The sequence below is a fragment of the Ovis aries genome, chromosome X, assembly GCF_016772045.2.
Source record: "Ovis aries strain OAR_USU_Benz2616 breed Rambouillet chromosome X, ARS-UI_Ramb_v3.0, whole genome shotgun sequence".
Lineage (NCBI taxonomy): Eukaryota > Metazoa > Chordata > Mammalia > Artiodactyla > Bovidae > Ovis > Ovis aries.
The window spans coordinates 11,949,762-11,972,129 of record NC_056080.1 but is presented as its reverse complement, the minus strand read 5'-3'; the positions used below and the strand labels follow the sequence as shown (position 1 = coordinate 11,972,129).

The 22,368-nt window shown below is 44.2% G+C and overlaps 1 protein-coding gene across 10 annotated transcripts in view; it reads left to right on the top strand.

Moving 5' to 3' along the window:
• GPM6B (glycoprotein M6B) overlaps positions 1–22,368 on the top strand; it is a 156,059-nt gene that overhangs the window by 116,170 nt on the left and 17,521 nt on the right. For 5 of the 10 annotated variants that reach the window (XM_060408238.1, XM_060408235.1, XM_004021913.5 and 2 more), the window contains exon 2: positions 3,163–3,282. The exons of the other annotated variants lie outside the window; for them this stretch is intronic. In XM_060408238.1, coding sequence (XP_060264221.1) covers positions 3,163–3,282 — 120 coding nt within the window. The remainder of the gene's footprint in view (positions 1–3,162; positions 3,283–22,368) is intronic. 10 annotated transcript variants of the gene reach the window in all.

The following is a 22,368-nucleotide window of genomic DNA, read 5'->3' as shown; positions in this document are numbered from 1 at the left end:
GCAGTTGGCAGTCCAGAAAGGACGCCATTTTAAAACACTCCCCAAGCTGAGGCGTCCCCTCATGATCACGTGACTCCCTTTTAGGTTTTGGGCCCCTGTTCTTTTAAACAAAACATATCCTGTGTTCTTTGAAATTTTATAATTTGATACTTACTGTCTTTAAGTTTGGCTCAGAGATACAAAATAGAGGGTTTTCTTTCCCTCCATATGGAAAGATGAATTGTTGTCCAGAGGCCTTGTCACCCACTTACTGACCCCATCTCCACACCTACAGGAGGAGGAAGAAAGCTGAACCGAGTGTCCTGGGTGTAGCCGCCAGGCTTTACTCAGAAAACATGTTAGTTTGGGGCTTTTTCACTGTCATTGCCAAGCAGCCTGTGCCTGACTGCCCACATGAGGGGATGAGGGCAGAGCAGGGATGGGCCGTTGACACACATGTCCTGAATTGCCTATCCTGCCTTAGGTGAGGTTAGTGTGGTTGGGGGTGGGGGTGGGGACCTGGAGACCTGTTGCTTGATCCACAAGGTCCCAGGGTATTCTCTTGCATTCAGCCAACTATTTATCTGGCAGACATAGATTGGGCACCTGCTGTGTGTTGGACTAGGAGAGAGAAATTTTTTGAAAGGAGGATGAAAACTTTTCAGATAGAAGTGATCGAGCTACTGGGAATCCTCATGCTTGAGGTTGACATAGAGGGCTTATAGCCACTTTAACCAGGAGTATGACTTGATCTCCTAGTTCTTTCCACCGGCCCCAGTGGGTTGCCCTGCTTTTGGAGAATATAGCACCACCTGTGGTGTGAGAGAAACTCCCCTGAAGAGTAAACCAAAACTCTAAATGCAGGAAAGGCTGAGAGTTCAGAACTTTTAAGAACCCTGAAATAGCATCAGGAGTTTGGGATCTGAAACACGTCTTGATGCACAGAAGCACAGCTTACCTCCATACAGACCTTAGCAAAAGAGTAGAAACAGTGACAGCACAGGCCACAGCTGGATAACCTGCCCTCTGGAGTCATATCACCCACATTTATGCACAGGCTCCTCCCCTCCAGCTGTGTGATCATGGGCAAATGACTTAACTCTCAGTTGCCCCCAGCTTCTTCATTTGTAAAGCTAGAGTAATAAGAGTACCTCCTTCATAGGATGGTTGTGACAAATACCTTGATCTCAAATGATTGAGGTCATGGTAACAGTGAGACTGTTTTTATCTTACGTATTGGCATATCCCAAATGTTCTAAGCTGTGATTGCTTAGGAAGGTATCTGATTTAAACCTAACGCATGTGTAGAGGCCATCTAAAATTCACAGCCAAGGCAGATCATCTCCTCTGACCCTAAACAGGGTCCTAAAATAAATTGCTTGAGGAAATCAGATCCCCGTGATTCCAGGTGGGAAACTTTGAAGTGTGTCCAATATTCTATTGGAGATCAAAGAAGCCCAACTAAAGAAATTGTGGACTGACTGGGATAACAACCATGGACTGAGCAAGAATTCTTTTTGAAAGGACTGTCTTGAAACTTACGACAAACTTTGGAAAGACTAAAGTGATTGGCAGAATCAGAACATGTGACATTCCTTAAAAATGTATTGACTTAAATAGTTTTGCCTGTGTTACACATAGTTAAAAAAAAAAAAAACTTTTAACACTTTGCATTAAAAAAAATTCCTGAGGGAACAGGTGTAACATGCTTTGTGGGCGCCCAGCACATTGTAGCATACAGTTACACATAGTTAAAAAAAAAAAAAAAACTTTTAACACTTTGCATTAAAAAAAATTCCTGAGGGAACAGGTGTAACATGCTTTGTGGGCGCCCAGCACATTGTAGCATACATCTCCATTTAACAACAGAACCAGCAGCAATAAAAATACTTTCATTGTGCAGTTCTGATCTTGTCCTCACATCCTTTTCCCCCCTCTCAAATGTCTTTAAAAGCCTTTAACTCTTTTTAATGTCTCTAAAAAACATTACTTTATCATGAAACCAAAGAGATTTGCCCTAAAACACCACTTAGAAACTTAGGTCTCCACTTCCCAAGTGGAAATACCACAAGAGTTTTCAGAGACTGTGGAGAGCAGAGTCAGGTTTCATAATGGCTGAGGAGGTGTTCAGTGAATCTGCTCGGGGCATTCGCTCTTTTACCTTACCATGTGATGGTTTGCCTAGTCCTCATCCTCAGCGGTCTAAGATGCCTGATGGGGCATTGTAATGTGCTCTTCTGATGGAATAATTCCCCCACATCAGTGTCAGCACCATTTGTTTAATCCTTCAATATTTGTGGCACCCCGGATGCTGTAACCCATCATTAGGTTTGATAGGATTCTCGGCTAGAAACCAGGCACAGTGACCTTATAGTCTCTTGGGATTTCAGGGTTGCAATTCAGCTAACAGTTACCAGCATCTGATTCTGTGTCAGGCAAGTTGGTAGATAGTTTTCTGTCTGGTTCCCTAAGAAGTACGAGATATAGTCAGATTACCAGTTGGGACCTACTTGAGTCCCCAGGAGGCCACTTGTCGCCTTGTGTGAGGAAGCCCTGCTTCAAGCCCAGTGCCCGCAGCCCTTTCTCTGTCAAGACACTGGGAGATCATTGGAACAAGACTGAATGTGGAAAATTCTAGACTCTGATGTCCTGAGCTTAGATGAGATGAGATGACAGAGAATACTGCTGATGTCATTGGGAGAACAGGAGTGTCACCTAAGATTCAGCAGACCATGGGGTTATTGGCTGGAACTAGCTAGCATTAGAGCAAGCCTGGGTTCACCTTCACTTATGTAGCAACAATGATGATTGTGCTCTGTGGGTCTGAAAGTGAACTGAACAGAAAGAAAAAATACAATGGTGAGAAGCCAGCTTTTCCTTATCAACAGCGTCTGCCTAACACGAGCATTCAAAGGGGTGAGGAGGATTGGGAGGAGATGGAGAAAATAGAGAAAGAGAATATTGGTGATTTTTTTGTCAAATTCAAAAATGGAGGAGAATATGCTAACGTTCTCAGCGTATCATGCTGAGTTGATAAGATGTACTGCAATGTTGCAGTTCAATAGCGTTTTTTGTGTATTCGTCGTTTCCTTTAATTATATGGTAAAAGAATACATTAAAATGCTGATGTAGAATCTTTGCTGGAGATAGAGACACTGACTCTTTGCCACCTGAAATTGGCAGTGAACAGCAGAGCTGAAATGGAAATTGGCAGGTACCACTGGATGTACCCAGGCTCAAAGAACCACCAGTACCGTCCCGTGCCAACCCTGGGGGACAGGGCTAACCCCTTGAGCAGTCCAGGTAAATACAGCCTCGGGGTGCATTCGCATAGCAACTCAACTGTTATCTTTAATATGATTTATGATAGCTCTTTTGGTTTGGTGCTGTTTTTTGTTTTGCTTGATGCATTCATTTGTTCACAGGGGCTGGGGTGGAAGTGGCCCTTTAAACATTGTTTTCATCATCTTTCTTTTTCTCTCTTCCTCTCCATTCCACCCCATCTTTCCCCTCTTTCTTCTCCCTCCTCCCTATTTTTTCCCCTCACCTCTTCTTCTCAAAGGGAGCAAGGTGCAATGAGATGTGCCTTGGGGTTAAGCACGAAATGTCTAATATTTGAACCACCAGTCGGGGAGGGGGGCAGTCACACGTGCCCATCATGGGACCAAGAACTGAGCTGGGACATTTAAGGAGCCTGGGCTCTGAGAGTGCTGTCAGTGGCCCCAAACATCTCTCTGGCCACATGGCTCTTCAGCCCTCTGATTTATTAACATCAGTCTATTACCTTTGAGAAGGAAAACTCAGAGCCCATGAAATGAGGATCATATACTTGGGTACTTGACCCCATCAGGTAGGTCCATGGGGTCCGATCTCTAGTCTCCTTGCTCAGAGGAACACCGGCCTCTCAAAACATCTAAGTGCTGGGTCTGAGTGAACTGTGCATCAGCCCGTCTGGGGACCTGGAAGGGGAGAAACCTGAGTGATATGCACACCCACCTTCCACATCCCTGAAGTCCACACAGAGCTAGATTCAGTGGTTTGTTACTTAAAATGGGAATACAAAGAGATGGTGGGTCAGAGAAACACACCAGGCTTCAAGTTATTGCTGGAATTCTGTGTGAACCCATAGCATCGTTCATCTGAAATATCTTCTTACTTCTGTAAGAATAAATCAGAAATGACAGCATAGAACCGAAAAGTCTAGAAAGAGCGATCTGGAGGTAGAGTGTAAGACCTATACTGAGTTACAAAGTCATAGCACCTGTCATTCACTTAATAATTAAAACTTTTTTCCTTTAAAACCTGAATTGTGGCTTCAGGTTAATTAGCATGAAATCTGTCTTTGGATTTAGTTCTATACCTTGAGTGACATATTCCTTCACTCCATCTCTGGCCACTAGGTGCCAGCTCTGTGTGCCTGTGTAGTGCCAGCTTGAAGAGGTGAGCAAGAAATGCCACCAGACATTTGTTCTCTTGGAGCCTTTGAAGGATGGAAGGTTCTAGAAGGTTGACTTTAAAAAACTGCCATTAGGCATGATGTATCCATACAGTGGAATACTGTGCGGCGATGAGAGGGAATGAGGGACACATACTACACACTGCAACACAGATGGGTCTCAGAAACAGGATGCGGAGTCAAAGATGACACATGAGAGCAAATACTGCAGGGTTCCACTGACATGAAACGTCCAGAAATGGCAAATCCGGAGAGACAGAAAATAGCTGAGTGTTTGCCAGAGGCTGGGGGAGACAGCTTTGGGGAGTGACTGCTGAGGGTACAAGGATCCTTTATGGAGTGATGGAGGTGTTTTCAAATTAGATCGTGGTGATGGTTACACCACGGGCAGTACTTGTTAACATGACAAGAAGGTCTCCACGTTATCTGTAACGGTTGGGGCTAAATTCTTAATTTAGTTAAGAATTCAGAAGAGTTGGGGCTTTTGAAAAGTGATGTGGCGCACATACCGTATGCCCTTGCCGTGTCCCCAGCAAGGTCCGGGTGCGCCCCTCAAGTCCAACACATGGATCTTTCTGGAGTGCTGGACTCAGGTCGATGACATCTGTGAACAGCGTCTGGGCCATTCAAGGTCAGTTCTGGATATCAAGGGAATTCAGAGCAGGATGGGTTTTGCTGCCAGAGGAACTCCACTCCCACCCCACCCCCAAAAAGAAACCAACCTTAGTTTTCAGAGGTTTGGGAATTCTGGAGTGCTATGATGAGAAGCTGTAGAACTCTAATAGTTAATCACATTGCGGGTGATGTTTCAGGTGAGAATTCCAGGATCAAGCGGGTTCTTGTCAGAGGGAAAGAAAGAAAATCCCCAGAGGGAGGGACTGACCCTAGCCACGGTGTCGCCTTCCCAGTGGCCCAGAGATTTTGCTGTCTCCTCAATCAGCGCAGTTGCCATTCTGTGCTTAGATCCCAAACCAGATGGTGTGAGGGAAAAAATAGACGATTCCATATGGCTCTTGTGTCTTTTATTTTCCCCCTTTGCAGAGTTCTCAGTTTCTTTCCAGTGGGGGACAGACAGTGGGAAGAGGTTTTGGTCCACGCCAACGGGGAGATTTTTGCCAAAGGAAAATGCAGGCAGTGTGGCAGAGACCTCCTCCCCCCAAACTGCTTACTCCCCGTGAGGGACGTCAAGGTGCTTCCAGTTTCCTTTGCCTCAGTCGTTTCCCATCTTCCTTTTTGGGTGAAACTTCTCTGTGGAGTTTCATTTTTAGCACTTGGATAGTGAATCCTTCACCATCTGTACTGCTTTCTTCTTTTTGAATTGTTCAACTTCTTTGACCAGGTGGCATCCACATCTTCTTTGGGCCTCCAGGAAATCAAGGGGCGGGTGGCCACAAGGGCCACCTCGGGTGACACTGCCTTGGGGACCTAGGCCTGAAGCGGTGGCACTTGGGAAATAAGGAGCCCTTTGGGCTTCAGTCGTGTTCGATGGAATATTGTGCTTACTGTGTAGGGCATGGTTCAGGCTACTGCAGGTTGTCACAAGGGCTTCAGTCAGTGTCATCAGAGAGAACTTAGATCCTCTCTTCCACATACGGTCCATGGGCCAGCAGGATCGGCATCCCCTGGAAGCTTGTTACAAGTGCAGAGTCTCAGGCCCCCCTGAGGCCTGCTGAATCCGAGTCTGCATTTTCAGAACTTTCCAGATAATTCCTGGGCATAATGCAGTTCTAGAAGCACTAATTGAGAGCAAGGTCCAAAAGCAAGAAGGGAGAAGACAGAAGAAGGAATTGAGGTGGATTTACTCTCAAAAGTTTGAGAAATTGCTGTGTTTTCCATTGTCCTTTCTGTCCCTCTTTATGGGGAGGTAGGTATAAGAATTGCCAGTTGTTAATGCACCGAGTCCTGGTTAGTTTGAAAGGCCGGTGACCTTGGATTCTCTTAGCCACTTGTCTGAAAATGTGCCTCCTCTTATTTCTTTGTTTAAAAAATCGTGGTGAATGAGAGTGGGGGATGGGGCAGTGAAAATGGGTCTGGCTTGTCTCCTTCTGGAGAAAGCGAAGAGAAAGCAGTTGATAGGAGTTGGGAGAAGTTCTCAAATGCCCCTCATCATCTTCTTGAATATAATCCAGTGACATGTAAGATGCTGCCACCTAATGCAGCTGTAAGCTAAAAGACCAAGAATGACTATTCAGACGCTGGTAAATCTGTGTAGTTCTGCATTCAGTCTACCAGGTAAGGAGTACAAAGACCACTCCCTTCAGCAGTCGCCAGTTCCCCTCCTGTTGTTCTTGTGGATGAGTCACTAAGGAATGTCCAAGTCTTTTGCGACCCTATGAACTGTAGCCCTCCAGGCTTCTCTGTCCATGGGATTTCCCAGGCAAGAATACTAGAGTGGGTTGCCACATCCTTCTCCAGGGGATCTTCCAGACCCAGGGATCGAACCTGTGTCTCCTGCATTGGTAGGCTGGTTCTTTACTACTGAGCCAGCAGGGAAGCCCCTTCTGGCCAGCTCACAAATCCTGATGGCTCTGATGCTTGGACTCAGATGTTTTAGATAATTCCAGAAGTCCAAAGAGATCACCCTCTCACATACGGACTAGAACTAAAGGTGTGGGAGAGCATGAGGAATGTTCGTGTTTGGCCGAGTGTTGAGCAGGAAGCCCCCGTGTTGGGATTTCCATGGCCAGGATTCCCGGGCAGCCGTGGAAATCCGAACACAGGGGCTTCCTGCTCAACACTCAGCCAAATACCAAGATTCCTGCTTGCACAGTACTGTGCATCAGGTCACACTGCTGAGCTCCTCCTATCTGCCCCTTGAGATCCCCAGCCTTTCTCCCTCTGGCCCCCTAGCTTGGGACTTCTCTGCCGTGGATCCATTCTATAGAGTAACACCTGAGATATGAGAGTCCCAGGAAATGCTATTGGATTTGGTGTTAAACTGTCTTGTCGCACTGTCCTAACCTATAGTGGTAAGGCAACTATGTTTGAGGCCTCTTCTGAAAACACTTCAACTGTATTTCAAGGTGGGGAACCTGTAATCTCTCTGCGTGCATCTTTGGTGTCTGTTGCTGGTCACGTGTGGACTACAGCCCGGGGTCTGACAGTGTCGTGTGAGTTTTTGGGCAGGGCAGCTGTTCCCCGGAGTCTGGCTGGAGAAGCACTCTCAGTTTACACAGCTATGGCCAGGGGAAGCACCCAGTGTGTGTGTCTGATGGCTGCCACTGATTGAGGGTGTTTCAGGTTACATGGAGGTGAACAATGGACATAGTACAAGCATGTTCTAGCCCAGGTTCATGCCATAATGTTTCTGAGTTTTTGAAGAGTCCTTTGCGTTTTGTTTTCTGCTGTGGATTATTTATTCCATTTTCAAATTACCTGAAGTTTTCACCCCAAAATGTGCCAGTATAGGGCAGGTAACTATTTTATAACTTATTTACCAAAGGCTATTATGTCAGTCATATACGTAGAGTTTTTCATTTACAAATGTTCAACTTTTTATCAGCTATACTGTTGATATATGCTTAGTACTCAATTATGTAGCAGTGGCTGCCACTGTGTCTGTGACATACAGAACTCGCTTTGCCTTTCGGTCTTGTGCTATTCCTCAGCTCAGAGCAGACAAAGAAAGCAGAGATGAAAAGCAGATCAGTCAGAACTGAGTGTCTATCTGGGGCTTTCTGTCAGGTACAGCATCTGGTTTTAGAGAAACTGACTTGGATTATTCAAAGCAGCAATTTGTAGTCACTTAGAAACAGTGATATCTGATCTTCATTACCTTTATAGTACTCCCATGTTGTATGTTTTCAGTTTGAGTTAATTAAAATTAATTTCATCTTGAACTCTTTGGCCCACCACCCCCCTACCCCCGCCCCAGAGAGCTAACTGGAGACATTGGGAAGCAGCTCAAGTCTGCTTTTAGAGGTTAGTCTTCCTACCTCCCCAAGCTGTGTCCTTTCGGGGGTCTCTGTTCACTCACAAATATACCCATACCGGTGTGTTTCTAGATCTATCAAAAGCTTTTGTAAAATGGCTTGTGCACCGGGAAGCAGAAAGCTCTGGAGGTCTGAGTCATCTAGGTAGGATGAGACTTTCTCTGAAGAGCAGCTTGTGTTTTCTTTAGGAACTTCCAGAGTCAGTGCTTTCACCCCAAGGAGTAACTCTAGTGGCGAAATGTCAGGCCAGTAGAAGCAAAATAGGTCTTTTCTGTGGTCTTAAGACAACCCTGTTCATGGTCCTGTGCTCTTTCCCAGTGGTGATAGATGGAAATTATGGAGACCTATGAGAACGTGGCTTAGACCAGGCTGATGATCACAACTGTGTTTCACCACACAAAAATCGCAACTGAGTTTTTGTGAATAAAGTTTTATTAGAACCAGCTATGATCATTCATTTACAGATTGTCTGTGGCTGCTTTCCTACAAAAACTGCAAAATTGAGTGGTTTCAGCCATATGCTCTGCAAAGCCAAAGAAAGTTACTATCTGGCCCTTTTCATTAAAAAAAAAAAAAGCCACCCCCTGACTTAGAGTGATTATATTCTTAGCACTCGTTATAAATCCAGTCACTTATGGTAGGCAAGACCTAAACATTTTGCTAGTCACTCAGTTTCCTAAAATCTCCACCCAAGATCCCTCACCTTCTTCTCTCCAGGCTCCAGAATCCTTGTTCCCTGGGGTACTGGTTGTTCACAGGCTTTAGGCTAAAGCTCAGTCTTTCTTCAGAGGGTCCCTTGGCTCTTTTTGGAAGCTCAGCCCCTTTGGCCTCTTACAAGCCCTTTTCTGAGTGTTCCCACAATAAACCGAGTCCTGTTAAATAGATACCATGGGCTGTTTTCATCTATTACTCCATTTGTTGTACTTTAGCGAGTATTATTTTCTGTGTTAAGTAAAAGAATCACCAAGGATGCTGGTTAAATGTTCAGATTGCCAGATTCCCCCTTTGGGGTGGGTCCCAGGAATTTGATTTGTTTTAATAAGCTCCCCAGGCAATTCAGAGCCACACTGAAGTCTGACCACCACTACTGTATATGTGGAGGATCAAAATCTTAATGGAAAAAATAGTTCCTCATGATAACATCTCTGGTAAAGTATTGTTTCAGGTCAAAATACCTTTCTGAAGGGCAACATAAACCTGAAATTGAAAGGCAACTTGTATACATGTTTTCTATCAAGATGCCCAAAGTAAATCACCACACCCCTAGCAGAGAGTGAATTTGAAGCAAACTTCTCTTGATGTTTTAAGATTGTCATTGCATGTTTGTGTCATTGCATTTAAAAAAAAATGCTTTAAAGATTCTATTGTAGAGCTGCAGGCATATACCAGAGCTGAAGCTGTGTATTAGTTATCTACTGTTGCATGACAGATTAATCTTACACTCAATAGTCAGAAACAGTAACATATATCATCTCAGTTTCTGTAGGTCAGGAGTCTGGACTCTGCTTAGCTGTCTCTGGGTCTCTAACAAGGCTGTGACTGAAAGCTTTGGCCAGGGCTGCAGTCTCATCTGAAGGCTCAACCACAGAAGAATCCACTTCCTAGATCACTTTTTGTGGTTGTTGTTGGGATTCAGTTCCTCAAAGGCTGTGGAACTGAGGGCCTCAGCTACTCACTAGCTCTTGGCCTGAGACCTCCCTTGATTCTTTGCCATGTAGGCTTTCCCATATCTCCCTCATGATGTGGCGGCTGACTTCACCAGAGAGAGTGTGCCAGCAAGAGTGACAGAGAGTGCTAGGAAGATGGAAGTCAGTTTTTTGAAACCTAATCAGGGAAGCTAGTCAGTAGGTTTAGCCCATACTGTGGGGGAGGGTATGAATATCAGGAGGTGAGGACCATTGGGGGTGTCTTAGAAGGCTACCTGCTGCAAGCCATATAAACGTTTCAAAATGGAAATATATCACGTGTCCCCTTAAAGCACTGGCTTCTCTTCTTAATGACAGAAGCCCCTACACTTCCCTGTCACCAACTAGCCCATAGGTTCTGTAGCTGTAGGATATCTCCCTCCCCCCGCACCAGCCCACCCAACCCAGGTCGATGTGGTTGTTAAGGCTCCTGACTTTTGCTGTCAATCCTTAGTTTCCAAAAGGGACTTATAACCTTTTACCATTACTAGCATCTTTTGTAAAAATTGAACTTAAGAAGCATAACTTGAAAAGGAAGAGAAAGGTCATTTTTAAAAACTTTTTTTGAGTTACAGTTGATATGCACAACCTACATACATGTAAAGTGACCTGTTGGATCAACTTTGACATACATATGTGCCCATGAAACGAGCAAGATGGTGACATGTCTGCCAATCCCCTGAGTCCCTTTGTAAGCCCTTTCTTTCCACACAACCTCTGTCTCTGGGTGAGTTGATATTTTCTGGAGTGGCCCCTAAGAAAATTCGTTCACATATATTCTCTCGTGTTTTCTCACCGAGCCATGCCTGTAAAATGCTGTGTGACTTTGACTGCTTCACAGCTCCAAGCTTTGTCTGAATTTTACCCTTCCTGCCTTCATTGAATACACCCTGCGCCCTTTGAATAAAACTCAAAAAGACCCATTCTGCTACCACCCACAGTGGAGTTTAGTTCGCACCCACTGCAATTCAGCCTACACACTAGCACCAGATTAATCTCTTAAAAGCACACCTCAGATCATGTCACTCGCCTGTTCTCAAACCTTCCCTCTCTCCTTACTGCCTGCAAAATGAAGCACCCAAGGCTGCAGGCTGGCTCAGAGACCTCCCCACAGGAGGGCCTTGCCTGCCTCTCCAGCTTGTCTCCTGACACTGTCCCAATGCCCTTGACAAACTCCACCACACACGCCCTCAACTTTCCCTACTGGCACCTAACCACATCAGTCCTGTTCTTCACTCATGCCTGTCAATCTGTCCTAACCACAGGATCCTTCTATTCTTAAAGGCCTGTCTACACCACTGCCACCCACATGCCCCTTCCTAAGCTCCCCACACTAAGCCAAGGAGATGCCTCTACCTCCTTCCCCATGTCCCTGAGTCACCTCACTCTTCATTCTACTTGAATATTTCTGCTGTGTTCGTGTCCCTCACCCCACTCCAAAGCGTCAAGACCAGGAGGGCAAACCAAATCCCTGCAGCTCCCAGCACAGTGCCTTGCATATAGCAGCAATTCAGTAGACAATCACTGAACTCAGTGCAATCCAGCAACACATAGACCCTGAAACCTAGATGATCAAGGAGGTTGAGTGGTGCTAAAGCTTAGTATTGCAGGGGCGCCTCAAATTTCCTGAACACCCTACAGATCTCCGTGCTCTTAAAACCTCTGTCATTTAGATTTAGAGCTAGCTTTCCAAAGAGTCTGACACAACTGAGCAAGCACACACGTATCCCCAACTTGCCTAGATTTCCCTGGTTCTTTGTTCCCCACTTAACTAGGCTTAGAGCACACGCATGGTCTTTAAGAAAACCAAAGCCAGTCCCCAAAGAGGGTGAAGGATGGGACTAACAAGATCTGTGTCTTAACTTTATTTGCTCTCACCATGTGAACATAGCTTTCCTTTTCTATGATTGCTTATCTCCTACTCCAAGCCATATTGCAAATGTGAGAGGCTCATCAATTGTGAAATATTGCACAACATGCCACAAAAATGAAAATTTTTGACTTCACAGGTTTTAGGACCAGGTTTTAGAAGGATATCCCAAAAAAACCAATTCTCTTTATATCATTAAAAATAGTTTCAGTGTTCTTGGCATTATACAGTTGGGCTTGTACATTAATGACTCTAAGAAGGTCTTAAGAGAACTGGGAAGCAACCTATCGTTTAGGTGTTTTCTTAAGTCTTTAGCAGGAAGCTCCCATGTCCACGGGCTTCATGATACCTTCTTAATGGTATATGCCAGTGGTTTACAGACTTTGGGGTGTAAAGTCCCTTTTTTCCTCTTAAAAATAATTGAAGACCCCAAAAGCTTTTGCTCATGTGGGTTATATCTCTAGGTATTTTTGTATTAGAAATTATAACTAAGATATTACTTAAGTAATGTTTTCATCATAGAAGTTAAAAGTTGTATAATTTCTTTTATACTGTCTTTATTAGTATTTGACCTCAGAAATAGATTATATTCTATCCTTTAAAAAATAATGAACTTATTTATTTAAAATGTTACTAGTAAACCCATTACCTGGTAACAAAAATAATGTTTAAGAAAGATAACTCTTCCCAAACAAGGCAAAGCTTGAGTGAGAAGAGCAGCACTGGTTTACATTTTCTCAGATCTCTGTAATACCTGGCTTAATATTCAATAGCTGTTATCTTCACATCTGCCTCTGCCTTCACTCACATCTTGGAGCATCTAGTTTCTGCTGAAGTATATGAAGAAAGCTTGGTCTCTCACAGATAGGTGGTTGGGGAAGGGAAGAATGTTTTAATGGCCTTTTCATGTTTTTGTGGAACTCTTCCTTGATAATACACCAATATCCAGCAAGTGGTGATTTCTTATAGATTATTGATAATGTGGAATCTGAAACTGTATTAGTGAACTTTCTATACTCCGTTCCATTAAAATCTATTGCTCTCCCTTGCAGTCTGATCGGTCTGTATTGGAGAATGATTTTGTAACATCCTGCATTGGTCACTTGGAAAATACCGGTTCTCTCGCTGGTACAAATCTTCCAAGTATTGACACATTTTATTATACCATATCCCAAGAGTCACATTTCATTAACATCACCACTGATTTCATTAAGAAGTTTTCTAAGTACTGGGAAGCTGGGCCTTTCACAGGTGCAAGTTTTCCAAAATTGATTGGCAACAGATACTGTCGCTTATTATCTTTGAAGTTGACAAGCTCATTTACATCATTTTTAAGAAAATTTGTGCCAGATAGCCAAGTCTCTGTGTGTGTGTGTATCATGTTTCAGGTACAGTATTGTAATTCAGCATCTGTATACAACATCTGTGTACACTGCAGAGTGGTCACCACCACAAAATCTAGTTACTGTCCATCACCAGACTAACAGTTGACCCCCCTTCACCCATTTCACCCAACCCCCAACCCCCTTCCTCTCTGGTAACTACTAATCTGTTCTCTGTATCTATGAATTGTTTTTTGTTTTTTAGATTCTACATATGAGTGAAATTATATGCTATTTGTCTTTCTCCGCCTGACTTACCCTATGTAGCATAATGCCCTCAAGGTCCATCCATGTTGTTGCAAATGGCAAGAATTTGTTCTTTTTTATAGCTGAGTAGTATTTCATTGTGTGTGTATGTGAGACGTACACATAAGATATATATCATATCATCTTTGTAAAAAATTTATTGAAGTATAGTTGGTTTATAATGTGTTAGTTTCTGGTGTACAGCAGAGTGATTCAGTTACACATATATCCATTCTTTTTCAATTTTTTCCCCATATAGGTTATTACAGAATATTGAGTATAGTTCCCTATGCTGTGCAGTAGGTCATTATTAGTTATCCATTTTATATATAGTAGTGTGTATATGTTAACCCTAAGCTCCTATTTTATCCTTTCCCCACGTATTTCCCCTTTGGTAATCATAAGTTTGTTTTTGAAATCTGTGAGTCTTTTTCTGTATTGTAAATAAGTTCGTTTGTATCATTTTAAAAAATTAGGTTCTGCTTATAAGTGATACATAATGTTTGTCCTTCTCTGACTTAACTCAGTATGATAATCTCTAGGTCCATCCACGTTGCTATAGATGGCATTATTTCATTCTTTGTAATGGCTGAGTAGTATTCCATTGTATATATATACCACTAAGTGGACATGAATTTGCCCAACTCTGCAAGATAGTGAAGGACAGGGAAGCCTGGTGTACTGCAGTCTATAGGGCTGCAAACAGTCGGACATGACTTAGCAACTGAACAATGACATCTTCTTTATCCATTCGTCTGTTGACGGACACTGAAGTTGCTTCCCTGTCTTGGTAAATAGTGCTGCAATGAACATTGGGTTGCATGTGTCTTTTCAAATTACAGTTGTCTCAGGATATATGCTCAGGCGTGGGATTGCTGGATCATATGGTAGTTCTTGAGCTTCCCAGGTGATGCTCGTAGTAAAAAACCTGCCTGCCAAGGCAGGAGACATAAGAGATGTGGGTTCAGGATTGAACCAGAGGAAATGGCAAGCCACTCCAGTATCCTTTCCTGAAGAATCCCATGGACAGAGGAGCCTGGCAAGCTACAGTCCATCGGGTCACAAAGAGTTGGACATGACTGATGTGACTTAGCATGCATGCATGTATGGTAGTTCTTATATCATCTTTATTCATTTATCCATCAGTGGGCATAGGTTGTTTCCATGTCTTGGCTATTATAAGTAATGTTGCAGTGAACCGAGGTGCATATATCTTTTCAAATTAATGTGGAGATTCCTCAGAAATTAAGAATAGAATTACCAATATAATCAAAGCTATTTTACTTCTGAGTGTTTATCCAGATAACAGGAAAACATCGTTGGTGGGACTGTAAATTGGTGCAGCCACTATGGAAAACAATGGCCCACAGGGGTTCCCTTTTCTCCACACCTTTGCCAACACTTGTTATTTGTTGTTTTTTGGATAGTATTCTGACAGGTATGAGGTGATATCTCATTGTGGTCTTAATTTGCATTTCCCTGATGTTTAGTGAGTGATGTTGAGCATTGTTTATCATATGCTTGTTGGCCATCTGTCTTCTTCCTAAGTCTTAATAACTATACTGTGTTAGTCATTCTTTAAAGAAAAAAACAGCCGTCCACCAAAAAACAAGATGCTAGTTTAGCTTGACACTCGGTCGCACTTGAACTTTGCATCGTGCTCTGGAATGCTACCTTAGTCCTGGATGTGTCCTCATTTCATTGCACAGAATCTTCAACAGGGTGTGTAGATTTATCACAGTTGATAATTTTTTTCAACCACATCAAACTGAAACTCAATGTTTTCTCCCTGTGAGTGTGTGGTGGTAAGGAATGAACTGCTGATTCATTCACTTTGGTGCCACTGCCTGATTTGTGCTATAGCCATCGGCAGTTTTCCTGTGGAAACGTCAACAGTGGGAAAAAGTCAGTATCATGAAGACAGTTTGGGCCTCCTGCACCTCCGGAGTCTTGGGGGTCTCTCAAGGCTGCACCAGCCCCCCTTGGAGAGCCCCTCTTTTCTGCCCTTGTGGTTCAGTGAGGAGGTTCAGTGAGGAGCAATGGCCCAGACCTGCCTAAAGAGACCCTGCATTGTAAGGAGTTTCCCCAGGAATTGATGTGCACATGAAAGGTGGAGAACCAGTGCTCTTGAAGGGTGAGCTGCAAACTTTTCCTGTAAAAGGCCAGATGGTAAATATCTGGCAACTACTCAGCTCTGCCTTTGCAGCTTGAAAATACCCACATACAGTACAGAAAGGATTGAGCTCGGCCGTGTTCCAGTAAAACTTTATTTCTGGACACAGAACTTTGAATTCCATATACTTGTGTCACGAAGCAGGATTATTCTTTGAGTTTGGGTTTTTTTCACAATCATTTCAAATGTAAAAAAGTGTGCTGAGTTCACAGGCCCTGTGGAGAGCCCAGTTGGGCCCATGGGCCACAGTTGGCTGATGTCTGCTCTAGAACACATGTTCTCCAACTTAAGATCACCTGGGGAGCTTTTTTTTTTTTTAAGCAAAAAAAGCAAAACCTCTAATTCCTGAATCCCACCTCCAGAAATTGTGATTTAATTTGGTCTCGGGGAAAGTCTGGACATCAGGGCTTTCCCATGTGCTCCAGGTAATTCTCTTGGACAGCAAAATTTGTAAACTTCTGTCTGTAATATTTTTTAAACAAAGTAAGGTTATTTTAAGCTCTTTTTCTTTTTTTAATTGTAGAATTTGGTGGTCATGCTGGTGTCTCAGACCAGGATGGTACACGGTAGCCTGAGAGCAGGGTTTCTCATCCTTGACCCTTGGTGTCGCCTCATTCTTTGTTGTGTTTGGGCTGGGGACCGTCCTATGCACTGTGGAGTGTTGAACAGCATCACTGGCTTCTACCCACTACCTGCCAGTAGCACCTGCCCAGCTGTGATGACGCAGTGTCTCCACACCTCCCCTGGGGGCAGAGTCGTCCCCAGGTGAAAACCAGGGATGTGAACATTGTGCAGCACGTGTGTGCATGCACTGTCTCAGGACTCTTCCCCCGTGGTGCTGCAGACACTGGGGTTGTGTAATTGTTGGAGGGAGGGGTGCTCTCCTGTGCCCTGTAAGATATTGAGCAGCATGCCTGGCTTCCACCCACTAGAGCCAGGAGTATCCCCTCCACCAGTCCTGACAACCCCAGGTATCTCCGGATGTTGCCCCATGTCCCCAAGGGGGTACAGTCACTCCTGGTGGAGAACTAAGTCAGGGAGACCTTGGTCCCCCACCATCCAATCTTAACGTCTCTTAACTAAGGATTCTCTCTGCTTCCATTTTCCTGCTGGTTGTTTGAAAGTTGCAAACCTTGGTTACTTCTTTTCTTTTTAATTTGATGGATTGTTAGGAGTTAGTAAAGTGGCAAGAAGGGTCGTGAGTTGAGGGTGTGTGTGTGTGTGTGAGACATTCATTCCCTGGGGAAGAATCTGAGCCCTTGTTGCTGCCAGCCCTCCTGGGAGCCAGCATGAGAACTGCAGCCAGGATCACAACTTGGGGCAAATGACTGGGCCGTTGTGAACTCCCAGCCATGGCAACGGGCATCCGCGAGCCTGAGGACAAAGCCAGTTTTCTTCTGTTGTTCTGCACAAAAGGTTCTAGAGATGCCAGAGACAAAATGGCCATTGAGAGGGTGAAGCATTGAAGCCTGTTTTTTTTCTCCCTACTGTGTGGTTTATATTTAAACCATCTTAGACTAACGCACACTGGAGTTTTTGTGCAAATCAAAACCGAAAATTCTCTTTAGCCGCAGAGACCAGCTAAATGAAGGCTGAAGATGTGACTAACCTAATGGAGGTTCAGGGGGCTGGGTGAGAGGCACTGAGAATTACTAGTAAAATGCACTAGAAAGCCTAGCAGTAATTTGTTTTTTCCATGAGTTGTTCACAGTCATCAAAAAAAAAAATGCTTTCCTTGCCCTTTTCTGGTTCATATTCACCAGCGTTGTCGTTGCTGGTTTGAAGCTTGGGAAAACTCAGCATGTGGATTTATCGGAATATCCAAGAAAAGCATTGCTCTTGCTTAGCTGGCATCCACTTTGCACGGCGTGGTGCTCTGCTGATACTTGGCACCACCTCCCTCTTTTTTTAAAAAAAACATCAGCCTGGCCTGTGACTTCTCCTGCTGGGGACAGCCCAAAACCCAGGTGTTGTCTGAACGGGGGAGGTGGGATAGGTCTGTGTTCTCAGACCCTGTCAGTGGTATGACACTAAAGCATCTTTGTTGTGAAAAGTCTGAGCTTAACAGTGCTTGCTTGGCTCAGAAGAAACACTCTAGTGGCACTCTTTTCAAGGCGGCTGAACAGCTTGGAACACTGTGTTTTCTTCTTTGTGGCCCCTGGAACTTGCCATTTGATTTGCAAGTGGCTGGAGTTAGGGCCAAGCCCAGCAGGCTTTGGAAAAAACACCAAACACAGTTGCACACAAAAGCAAGCACTTCACAGGGACTTGGGGCTCTGCACCTGGGACTGGACAGATAGGACTGGTGACTGGAAGTGGGCTTCTCAGACTTCCATGTTCACTCCTGGGGGCTTGTTCTCACGCAGATTCCACCTACTCGACTGGTCCTGGGGTGGGGCCTGAGACTCTGCATTTCCCCCAAACTCCCTGCTGAAGCTCTTGCTGCTTGTCCAAGGACCATGCCTGGCAAAAGAAAGGGTCTAAAGCACTTGGAACTGCTCAGCGCTCCCATGTCTTTCCTTGACCTCTGAAAGTTTTCACTGCAATCCAGAAGCTGACAGCATCCAGCATCAGCTCATCTGAGCTACAGACCCAATGTCTGATCACCCCCTGGAATCTCTCCCTTTGGATGGCATCAGGTGACCTCAAAGTCAGCACGTCTAAAACTGAACTCAACATCTTAAAAAAGATTTTTTTTTAAAATTGAAGTATAAGGGACTTCCCAGGTGGTGCTAGTGGTAAAGAACCCATCTGCTAATGCAAGAGACATAAGAGATGCTGCTTCGATCCCTGGGTCGGGAAGATCCCCTGGATGAGGGCATGGCAACCCACTCCAGTATCCTTGCCTGGAGAATCCCATGGACAGAGAAGCCTGGTGGGCTATGGTCCATGGGGTTGCAAAAGAGTCAGATATGACTGAAGCAACTTAGCATGCAAGCACACACAATTAAGAAGATTAGATAATCATATAAGTGAATCCATATTTCATGGATTTCCATATTTCATGCAGGAAAATCTGCACTCATTTAACTACAAATCTGACTCAATTATATACATACATTCTTTTTTAAGATTCTTTTATGATTTATCACAGGATATTGAATATAGTTCCCTGTGCTATACAGTAAGGCCGTGTTGTTTACCCATCCTATACATAAAAGTTTACATCTGCTAGTCCCTCACTCTATTAGTCTTTGCTCTGCTTCATTCCACATTCCAAGGCCAAATTTGCCTGTTACCCCAGGTGTTTCTTGACTTCCGACTTTTGCATTCAAGTCCCCTATAATGAAAAGGACATCTTTTTGGGTGTTAGTTCTAAAAGATCTTGTAGGTCTTCATAGAACCATTCAACTTCAGCTTCTTCAGTGTTATTGGTTGGGGCATAGACTTGGATTACCGTGATATTGAATGGTTTGCCTTGGAAACAAACAGAGATCATTCTGTTGTTTTTGAGATTGCATCCAAGTACTGCATTTTGGACTCTTTTGTTGACCTTGAGGGCTATTCCATTTCTTCTGCGGGATTCCTGCCCGCAGTAGTAGATATAATGGTCATCGAGTTAAATTCACCCATTCCAGTCCATTTTAGTTCGCTGATTCCTAGAATGTCTACATTCACCCTTGCCATCTCTTGTTTGACCACTTCCAATTTGCCTTGATTCATGGACCTGACATTCCAGGTTCCTATGCAATATTGCTCTTTACAGCATCGGATCTTGCTTCTATCACCAGTCACATCCACAACTGGGTATTGTTTTTGCTTTGGCTCCATCCCTTCATTCTTTCTGGAGTTATTTCTCCACTGATCTACAGCAGCATATTGGGCACCTACTGACCTGGGGAGTTCCCTTTTCAGTATCCTATCATTTTGCCTTTTCATACTGTTCATGAGGTTCTCAAGGCAAGAATACTGAAGTGGTTTGCCATTCCCTTCTCCACTGGACCATATTCTGTCAGACCTCTCCACCATGACCTGTCTGTCTTGGGTGGCCGCACACGGCATGGCTTAGTTTCATTGAGTTAGACAAGGCTGTGGTCCATGTGCTCAGATTGACTAGTTTTCTGTGATTATGGTTTCAGTGTGTCTGCCCTCTGATGCCCTCTTGCAACACCTACCATCTTACTTGGGTTTCTCTTACCTTGGATGTGGGGTATCTCTTCCCGGCTGCTCCAGCAAAGCGCAGCCACTGCTCCTTACCATGGACGAGGGGTTCTCCTCACGGCCGCCCCTCCTGACCTTGATCGTGGAGTAGCTCCTCTGGCCCTCTTGTGCCCACGCAGCTGCCGCTCCTTGGACGTGGGGTAGCTCCTTTCGGCCACCACCCCTGACCTTGGCGTGGAGTAGCTCCTCTCGGCCGCTGCCCCTGACCTTGGGTACATGGACATCACCAGATGGTCAACACCAAAATCAGATTGATTATATTCTTTGCAGCCAAAGATTGAGAAGCTCTATACAGTCAGCAAAAACAAGACTGGGAGCTGACTGTGGCTCAGATCATGAACTCCTTATTGCCAAATTCAGACTTAAATGAAGAAAGTAGGGAAAACCACTAGACCATTCAGGTATGACCTAAATCAAATCCCTTATGATTATACAGTGGAAGTGAAAAATAGATTTAAGGGACTAGATCTGATAGATAGAGTGCCTGATGAACTATGGAATGAGGTTCATGACATTGTACAGGAGATAGGGATCAAGATCATCCCCATGGAAAAGAAATGCAAAAAAGCAAAATGGCTGTCTGGGGAGGCCTTACAAATAGCTGTGAGAAGAAGAGAAGTGAAAAGCAAAGGAGAAAAGGAAAGATATAAGCATCTGAATGCAGAGTTCCAAAAGAATAGCAAGGAGAGATAAGAAAGCCTTCCTCAGCGATCAATGCAAAGAAATAGAGGAAAAGAACAGAATGGGAAAGACTAGAGATCTCTTCAAGAAAATTAGAGATACCAAGGGAACATTTCATGCAAAGATGGTCCGATAAAGGACAGAAATGGTATGGACCTAACAGAAGCAGAAGATATTAAGAAGAGGTGGCAAGCATACACAGAAGAACTGTATAAAAAAGATATTCATGACCCAGATAATCACAATGGTGTGATCACTCATCTAGAGCCAGACATCCTGGAATGTGAAGTCAAGTGGGCCTTAGAAAGCATCACTATGAACAAAGCTAGTGGATGTGATGGAATTCCAGTTGAGCTATTTGAAATCCTGAAAGATGATGCTGTGAAAGTGCTGCCCTCAATATGCCAGCAAATTTGGAAAACTCAGCTGTGGCCACAGGACTAGAAAAGGTTAGTTTTCATTCCAATCCCAAAGAAAGGCAATGCCAAAGAATGCTCAAACTACCGCACAGTTGCACTCATCTCACACACTAGTAAAGTAATGCTCAAAATTCTCCAAACTAGGCTTCAGCAATACATAAACTGTGAACTTCCAGATGTTCAAGCTGGTTTTAGAAAAGGCAGAGGAACCAGAGATCAAGTTGCCAACATCCACTGGATCTTGGAAAAAGCAAGAGAGTTCCAGAAAAACATCTATTTCTGCTTTATTGACTATGCCAAAGCCTTTGACTGTGTGGATCACAATAAACTGTGGAAAATTCTGAAAGAGATGGGAATACCAGACCACATAACCTGCCTCTTGAGAAAACTATATGCAGGTCAGGAGGCAACGGTTAGAACTGGACATGGAACAACAGACTGGTTCCTAATAGGAAAAGGAGTATGTCAAGGCTGTATACTGTCACCCTGCTTATTTAACTTACATGCAGAGTACATCATGAGAAATGCTGGGCAGGAAGAAGCACAAGCTGGAATCAAGATTGCCGGGAGAAATATCAATAACCTCAGATATGCAGATGACACCACCCGTATGGCAGAAAGTGAAGAGGAACTAAAAAGCCTCTTGATGAAAGTGAAAGAGGAGAGTGAAAAAGTTGGCTTAAAGCTCAACATTCAGAAAACTAAGATCATGGCATCTGGTCCCATCACTTCATGGGCAATAGATGGAGAAACAGTAGACAGTGTTAGACTTTTGAGGGGGGGGGCTCCAAAATCACTGCAGATGGTGATTGCAGACATGAAATGAAAAGATGCTTACTCCTTGTAAGTAAAGTTATGACCAACCTAGATAGCATATTAAAAAGCAGAGACATTACTTTTCCAACAAAGGTCCATCTAGTCAAGGCTATGGTTTTTCCAGTGGTCATGTATGGATGTGAGAATTGGACTGTGAAGAAAGCTGAGCCCCAAAGAATTGATGCTTTTGAACTGTGGTGTTGGAGAAGACTCTTGAGAGTTCTTTGAACTGCAAGGAGGTCCAAAAAGAGGTCCAACCAGTCCATCCTAAAGGAGACCAGTCCTGGGTGTTCATTGGAAGGACTGATGCTAAAGCTGAAACTCCAGTACTTTGGCCACCTCATGTGAAGGGTTGACTCATTGGAAAAGACTCTGATGCTGGGAGGGATTGGGGGCAGGAGGAGAAGGGGACAACAGAGGATGAGATGGCTGGATGGCATCACTGACTCGATGGACGTGAGTTTGAGTGAACTCCGGGAGTTGGTGATGGACAAGGAGGCCTGGCATGCTGTGATTCATGGGGTCGCAAAGAGTCGGACATGACTGAGCAACTGAACTGAACTGAGTC